Source organism: Echeneis naucrates, chromosome 14 (assembly GCF_900963305.1).
Source record: "Echeneis naucrates chromosome 14, fEcheNa1.1, whole genome shotgun sequence".
Classification (NCBI taxonomy): domain Eukaryota; kingdom Metazoa; phylum Chordata; class Actinopteri; order Carangiformes; family Echeneidae; genus Echeneis; species Echeneis naucrates.
The window spans coordinates 17,210,002-17,218,604 of NC_042524.1; the positions used below are offsets into that span (position 1 = coordinate 17,210,002).

The window sequence follows — 8,603 nt, forward strand, 5'->3', positions numbered from 1 at the left end:
TTGAAAGTTAATTGATAATATAATACAGTTCATGCTTGTTATAAAATGTTTATTGATTTAAAAAAACATGTTTATTGAAAAAAGAGCTGGATCATAGTTTGTATAAATGATCACATAATATATTTCAATCAAGTCTTCATTTCTTAAAATAATTTAAATGCTCATTCCCTTTATACACCTTAGCATAAGTTCAATTCATATTGATTTACAGAATATTCACAAAAAACGTCCTTTTATATATACTGATTTAAAAAGAAAATTTGTATCGTTTAATGAAGAATAATATCCATTAGAATGGCATGTCATCTCAGAGCAGAGTCATTTTGTACATCCATACATTCATTTTATGACACTTGTGCATTGATATTTGGAAGTTTGTCATTTAATCACAGCTGGATGATGGTGATGGCTGACTCATACCAAACCCAGAAGCCTGGATAGACTGGTTCACTAAAAGAGGCCTTGAAGCGATGGATGAGAGACATGGTGTCCCCTACTGTGTAGAAAGAGAGGGTACCCCCATCATAGTCTAGAAACACCCCTATACGGGAGGAATAGGGAAGGTTGATATCTATCTGGTCCTTGTTGTGGCGGGCTGAGTAGCTGGAATCAGAGCAAAACAGGCTCCAAGACTTGCGGTTGTAGCCGATGCGGCAGTTGTCTCCATAGCCTATTCGCTTGATGCCTTTGTAGGTGACTCCAATGGCTGCACCCTCCCCACTCCAGTCAACCTCCCAGTAGTAAGCACCTCCAGAAAGGTGCTCTCTACAGAGGACCTGGGGCAGAGAATCAAATCTGGCAGGGTTATCACTGTAGGACTGAGGGTCTCTCTTAAGAGCAGCTTTCCTGTTCCCTCGAGACAAGTAGAGCTGTCTGTAGGCTGTGTTCGAGTCCAGAGTCAGTTGACAAGCATCTAAGAAAGGACGGAAGATTATAAACATTTACTTTACAACAAGAAGTCTTGTCCCATATGGACCCTTCACCTCTGCACCACCAGATATAAGCTTGTAAGAGGTTAGTAGAATGTTAGATTTTTAACTAGCTTCTGCCATAACACGTAGAAGAAAAAGACGGAGACCCTCTGGCTGTACACAGAAATCTGGATAAACCCAGGGTTAAAATGTCACCTGCCTGCTGTCTGCAGGTCACAGCTGGTGGGACACCCGACGGCCTCGGCTAGAAGTGCCCGGCCTATTATCTGGAATGCCAGAGGAATCAACACTGATTTTGAGTTGGAACTAGTGATGTGTCATTTGTGAACACTTTGTTCATTTTGGACAAAGTTTTTGGATGACTCAGGAGTAACAAGTCATCTCAGTGAGTCATTTGTTCCTTTTTCCCTGGTCCAGAGGCTCAGATTCATTCACGAATGGGCCTTTCTGCCGTATATTCTCAGCGACTGATTTGTTCACGACTTGTTCACAATAATAATAGGGTCTTCGGGTCTGAGTGGTCTGTGTGTGTATGTAAATACATATATCAGTGATAAAGGAGTAAGGCATAAGTATCAGCGATGAAAAATAAAATCAAAACTGTGATATTTTTTAGAATGAGTCAATCCCAGTCTGTGCCAACATTGTACTAAATCAGAGTTTGTGGTCAGCCACAGGACCTGACAGAAAATCTCATCAGCAGCTAATATTCCTGAATCGTTGAAATGAGCAAGGAGAGTAGCGAGCTATATCACTGCAGAACAGTATCAGAGAAGCTGAGACTCACATTTCAGGAAATCCTCCCTGTACTGAGGTTCCTGCACTGGCATTGACTTGTACATGGCAGCTTCATCGCCTGTAGAAGGAATGTACACAAATCAGTTAATGATATAGACAATTAGTAATTACAGAAAATGTATCAAGATTACTGTGCAATATATGTTATCCATTTGATTTTTTTCATGACTCACAACGAAGGTTGGTACAGTGTAGCTAGTGTTAACTTTTTTATTATATTAACTCAAAGTGACACCAATGGTGAAGTTTATTTGCTCTATCACTGACCATGCAACTGGATTTCTGTGTGAATTAATATGAACTTAGTCAAAGTAAACATTTAATTACATAGCAACCAAGTGACCTCACACTAATATCGTGCTTCAGCCCTGTCCAAACATCAAACAGGAAACACAAAGTCTACTGAGTACAAAGGAAACTGTAAATCTATTTGACTTCCCCCCCTGGTCAAGTGAGGCTAAAATTTAAGGTGAGGTTCTTATAATCTCTATAATACTGTAGCTATGCTGGCTCGGTAGATTAGTTAGTATAAGATTAGTTCTTAATATTAATATTATTACTGCATTACTTTGTTATCCAGAAAAAGTTGTAGTTGGCTTTTTGTTTTTTGTTTTTTTAGTTTTGTGTTTTTGTTTTGTTTTGTTTGTTTGTTTGTTTGTTTTTTCGGCTGACTCACTTTTCACTGAGCGTCTCTTGTTGGATTCATCCAGTTGACAGAAGGTCATTTTATTTACTGCAAAAAAAGAAAAAAAAATGAATGAATGATTTAACATGGTAACAGGAGTAATATATATAAGCTCATAACATATTCAGAGTGTAATACCATCAGATTTAAATAACATCAAACCCCCACATTGAAAAACAAGCATCACACTCACCTGTCTTGGCTACTTTAACCAGCTCATCATTGCTGAATTCATTCAAGTGCTGCTTCATCTCAGAGACGGCCTTAGTCACTGAGCCGAAGGTAAAGTAGGGGTTGACGCTGACTGTGGGCAGCTCTTCAGCCTCTGTCTGGGCTATCAGCGTCTGGTAGCTCTATGGAGGAAATAGACCAAAGCATTACATGCTGTATATTTTAAACTAGCCTCTACTTTAACCTTACAGCAGACATCACCTAACCAGTTAGTAGTTCACTGGTATATTTCACTGATATATTTAGTTGAAATATCCAGTGAACTAAGCAAAAGCTGAGGCATACAGAATCGGGTGAGATGCTTATAGACATATTTATGGTCTGTCTTTTTAATAAACTTGTGACCTGTCTAGCGTTGAACACAACTGCATGCTTGGTAGACTCCACTGATCAAATAAGGGGATCATAAAATGGATGTTGGTTGGTGGCATTGAGCCTGGAGCTATATCTACTTGAACATATATTGATGTTGCTGTGCAATCACTTGTCAGTCACCTGGATGAAGTGGATATGGTCCTCAGTGCGGGACAGCTGGGTGATCTCACTGTCCCTCCTCTTCAGGTCTGCGATCTCATGGTTCAGACGCTCCATGTGGCCCTCTGCATTGTTAAGTGCAGCTCTTTTGTTGGATGAGATCAACTTAGACATCTCTTGCTGCATTCTCTCAATGGAGCGCATCATGTCGCTGAACATCTTCTCACATTCCTGCAGCGCTCTCTGCGCTGAGCTCTGCACAATAAACATGGAGGTATGTGATAAATCAAGTGTTAGTCACACTGATTTTACTAACACACTGAGGGAAGTTGTGGTTACCCCTCCGCGAATGAATGTTTTCTGTGTTGGTAGTTGATTTAACTTTCAATTTTATCTGCAGTGCCTGGTTTGATCTTATCTGATTGTTTGATGACGGCAGCACAAACCTTGAGTGAGTCCACTGCTTGCTTCAGCTCTTCCATCTGCTTGAGTCGGTCATGAATCTTCTCCTGGATCTCAGCCTGGGTGGCGCCAAGCCGTTGCTATTGAGAGAACAAGACGCAAATTCATTTACACTAAATCGTCCAATCAAGGCGGCCCTAAATTTTCATTTAGTTGTCATAAAAACAGTGTGCTCCACAAGTCTAGTAAAAATTGTGCAACCGAGCAGCTACATTTCAGTCTCATGAAAAGCTTGAAGTTTTTGCCTCATAGCGCATTTCTTGTATTGTGTCTTACGCATTACTTGCCACTGTTTTACCTGTGCAATGAACCACGATTCAAATAATTGCTGCCATGGATTCACAAACAACAAAATGTTTATGGGTATGGATATCATTATGGATATAACAATGTACATAGTTTAGCACTCCGTAGTTTACCAGTAGCTAAGTAAATGGCAGTCTTCAAAACCTGTGTTGCCGCTCAAAGTAAAACGTTACTGACCTGCTCTTCAGCCCTCTCCTGCTCAGCAGACACCATGTCGTGACCTTTGTGTTCTTTGACCGTACACAGCACGCAGATGCACATCTGGTCAGTGCGACAGAACAGCTCCAGACCCTTCTGATGCTGGGGACAGATCTGCCTGTCCAAGTGGCCAATTTCATCCACCAGTTTGTGCCTTTTAAAAGTGGCTGACTCATAGTGAGGCTTAAGGTGCTTCTCGCAATAGGAGGCCAGACACATCAGGCAGCTCTTCACAGCTTTGTGCTTCTTCCCGACACAGATGTCACAACCTACATCCTGGGGTCCTGCGTAGTTGTAGTCTGGGGACGGGGGTGCAGGAGGATGAGATTCAGTGGTGCGGTGGATGGTGGAGTGCCGGGAGCCTCCCATGCGTCTTGGTGTTGGTCTCTTGTTGTAGGAGACTCTGCACTGCGGGCAGAGGTAAGTGCCCGTGTGGTCAGCATGGTCCCAGTATGTTTTCAGGCATATGGAGCAGAAGCTGTGGCCACATGGGATGGACACGGGATCCCTGAGATATTCCTTACACAGGTGACAATCATCCTGGTCAGATGCCATGAGGACAATTCAATGCTGTTGTTCCCTCAGAAAAAGAGAATGTTCTGTGAAGACAGTCAGTGAATCGCTGCACAGCACAGTGGCAGTGTTCACACAGCTCCCTCAGGTGCGAGTTATATAGAGTAAACAGGGAAGCTAAACTGGTTAAGCCGAAACCAGTAAAACAAGGGTGGGGCAAATAAAGTACACAGTGAATACTTCCGTCTGTTCCAAATGTAAGGAGAATGAATGAAATGTGTGATCACAGAGAAAAGGTTTGGACTTGAAGGCAAAAGTATATATGTTTTTTTTATTATTTACTTTTGCATTTAATTCATAGAAACATGTACACAGGCTTTCAGGATTTTAACATTTTTGTACAGGAATAAGGTGAAAATAAAGCTTATAGTATCTGAATCTTAAAAATAGGTCATTTTCAAAGATCACAAGACTTCTGTATATGGAGAATATTCTATAATATGGAGGAACCACAGGTGTCACACAATACTGTTGAATGCACTCTAATTGCTGAGCGTTACAGATTTCCTGGTGACAGGCTGTTTTCTTTGGATGTGTGATGATACCCACCCAAGTCATAGTACAGACTGACTGTACTTGAGATTATTTTGCGTTCTGTGACTAATAGTGCAGAAATAATAACAGTAAGTCTTTCTCTGGTGATCAACTGTGGTCTCTTGCTATTCAGACTCAGCATGATGATGGTACCTGCTGTTTTGGCCAGTTTCAGCGGGTTGGAACTTCTTGAGCCAGTTAGAGTATCACCTTCACCTGACCTGTAACCAGTTAATTATCAACTTTTGTTATTTTGCATTTCATCACCAATGACGTCGTCATAGACCGATGGGACACCTGGTGGCAACACTGATATTGTCATTTTGGTACAAGCTACTGTTACACTGTCCAAATATGAACATTTACTCCACCAAACTCCAGCAAATATAAGATTCATTCATCTTCTTTGTTGAAAACCGCATGCTATGTATTTCATCTTACAGTGAACACACCTCCCAGCCAAGAGGGAGTTTCAGGCGCACTGAAACAGAGATAGGAATGCAACTATGCTTGATAGCCCAGATAACAGGAGGGCTGAGAAAGCTTGCTTAAAAGATTCCATTGTGCTCAAGCCAGCAAGGCCCAAACAGAGTGCCAGGCATTATAGGGTCTGTTGTCCGTCAACAACAGTAACTCCAGCTGACATGCAAGACTAAATGTAGCATCTTATTTGACAAAAATTTCCCATGACTGGGGCAGTACTCCAAGAGATGAGAGGTCGACTGCCACTGGATAAGCATAGGATGACGAGGAATTCAAAAAACATTGATTATGTATATATATATTTCAACAACCTTTGTTTTTATGAAGAAGAGATTGATTTTAAAGAATGTGCCTGAATTTAAAAAGACCACATTCTTCTAATCTTAATTGCACATCAAACATTAATACAACACATTTGCAGGAATTACTTTTTTATTATTTTTATTACTATTATTTTATAATTTTTTATCTTTTATTAATTTTAATTTGGATTGCACCTCTTTGCATGTTCATTCAATGAGTCTGACCCCAAGTATATATTGACGCAGAGAGATACTGCAAGAAAACATCAGTTACAGGAGACATGGGTGAGTTGAATCACTCTCTAATGTTAATGACTTTTATGCACCTGAAGTTGAAAACCAAATTCTTAATAAAACATGAACATTCAAATGGCTCTTCAGCAAACGCTTAAAATGTTGTATATACAATTGTTTTTATTGCCTTGTGAGACTTAGTGATTTTGTATTCTGTTTTATCGTCCTGATTGCTTCTGTATCTATAGTCTGGCTTTAAGATGGACTTTGCTTCCATAAAACAAAAATATAGAATTTTTATTGGAGAGAAGGACCAGGCAGCCTGTTTCAGCTTGATTTTTGCGCCTACTTGAAAATTCCTTTATCCTTCAGTTTCACACTGACAGAATTAGGAAAGTAAATTAACAAGTAAACAACATGATTATTGTTATTATTGTTACCATAAACAAGTTTCAGTTTGAGTGTGTCAGACATACAACTCCACTTTGAGGAAAAATAACTATCTTATACAAAGTATGCATACTCAGAATCTAACCAAGCTGCTTTTTATATCTAAATCTGCATATAATTGGCATCTTAACTTAAAAATACCACTACTATTATGACTACTCTTTTGTTATTGTGACAACAGCAATGCTTCAAGTGGTAGACTCACACCTGACCTGCGTCAAAGAACTCTTCACCTTTGTTTGCCTGGTATCAACAAATGTGTCCACTGTTTTCCCTGGACATTTGAATATTGTGTCTTCCTGTTTTTATTGGTCGCACTCAGTGAAGTAGGGTCCTTATTTCCTTTGATGAAATAGCTATTTGTGCTCTCCTGCACTTGCTGTGCAGAAACACACCCACTGCACCTTAATGAAGGTTGCCCTTTCACCTTGAGCTTGGGCTCAGCTATAGATGACTGCAGAGTTTCTGTCTGCTACATCAAAAGACACTGGGACCTGAAACAGACAGGCTACTCTGTGGCGGATTTGCGTTATTAAATCTCATTAAAGTGTCCTGTATCCAAACATTATCTAGCCTGATGTTGGTTTTCACTCCGGGCATTTTTAAACAAACGTGCAGTGTAAAATCGTCATTTTTCTGTCTTGTGTGAGAAGTACCTTCTGCAGCAGTCTTCTCAAACTGGCGGGTAGTTAATCTGTAAGCGCAGAGCGCTCCCTTTACTCCAGAGGAAGGAAGGAAAAACTGGCTTATCAGAAACCTGACCGAATATGGAGAGGTGAAACTACCAAGAGGATGAAGCAGGACAAGATATGAACTGAAGGTGGAGGTGTAGTTTTTACAATCTGAAATGAATGCTTGTCTTTCTCAAACATGATTCCCATTCTCACAGGAAATGCAAAGTACAACAGAAATCTTTCTTTTCACTCGAGTCTCCCGTTACACTTGGGATTTTGAATAATCCTGAGCAATAGGCTGTAAATAGGCCAGTAGTTTTGGTGGAAACAATAGGCGAGGGCTAATGGAATGCTAATGAGTAGTGTTTTTTTTTCGTTGATTAAAACACTGAACAGTTTGCGCGATGATGAAAATATTGACAAAAATGAATCATGACTTGTGATGAACCACACATACAAGTACGTCATACACCCCTTCTAAGGACACACCTGGAGCTGGCATGCATGTAGCGTAGGAGCATGTGTACATGCTCAAGTGTGCTTCTGCTCTGTGGTCCAGGACGATTTTTTTTTTTTTTTTTGCGCTGCTGCACAAACACATGCATTTCGACATATACAAATTGGTTTTTATAAGTGGCCTGGCTGGTTTGACTGGTCACTATGCAAACACCATAAGTCATAAACTCACCATTCTACCTGCTCTTGGACAAATCACCTACAGCAAGTTAAACCTTGACACAAGTTTTTGGTAACAGAAGAAGAGATGTTTGAAATCACTCAGAAGTTTTGCTGGAACTCAGTGTCTCTATTTGTTTATTGGGTGGTCCCTTAAATTCCTGCAGTACCTTAGGCCACACTGATGTTTTCAGACTATAACCGGTTTAGGACAATGGCAATTCTGTCTGACAACAATAGGTGGAAATACAGCTGCCGAGAAGTGTGTGTGCAATACATCCACAGATGAGCCACGAGAGAAATTCAATAAGAAAGGAAGCAGCATTGAAAATGGAAATGTGTTTTTCACATTAGTTTTGACTTCTTTTGCTTTTCACATTTCATTCAGTTTTCTTTCAGTCTGCTCTCTCTCGCTCTTTCGCCCTCTCTCCCTCTTTCTCATCTCCTGTCAGCCCGCCCTCTTACCCTCACTCTCTTTCTCCCTCTCCCTCCTTGCTCAACCTGCTTATCTAAACTAGGCAGGGCTCGATATACTCACAGCACAGGGGGAGGGCCTTGTCTGCTTTCAATCAATAACCTCTGGAATTCAGAA

The 8,603-nt window shown here is 40.5% G+C and overlaps 1 protein-coding gene across 2 annotated transcripts; it reads right to left on the reverse strand.

Annotated features, from left to right (window-relative positions):
* Nucleotides 1–32: 32 nt before the first annotated feature.
* Nucleotides 33–4,741, reverse strand: ftr83 (finTRIM family, member 83). 2 transcript variants are annotated; one of them, XM_029519834.1, is made up of 8 exons: nucleotides 4,066–4,741; nucleotides 3,567–3,662; nucleotides 3,142–3,375; nucleotides 2,609–2,768; nucleotides 2,407–2,463; nucleotides 1,720–1,788; nucleotides 1,132–1,198; nucleotides 780–913 (listed from the first exon to the last, which is right to left on the reverse strand). In XM_029519834.1, exons 1-7 carry the CDS (start codon nucleotides 4,639–4,641, stop codon nucleotides 1,146–1,148), a joined length of 1,245 nt encoding a protein of 414 aa, XP_029375694.1. In that variant the 5' UTR covers nucleotides 4,642–4,741; the 3' UTR covers nucleotides 780–913; nucleotides 1,132–1,145. The 2 variants fall into 2 exon arrangements, with proteins under 2 accessions (XP_029375693.1, XP_029375694.1); XM_029519833.1 differs by lacking the exon at nucleotides 1,132–1,198 and having other exon boundaries at nucleotides 33–913.
* Between the last annotated feature and the right edge of the window lie 3,862 nt (nucleotides 4,742–8,603).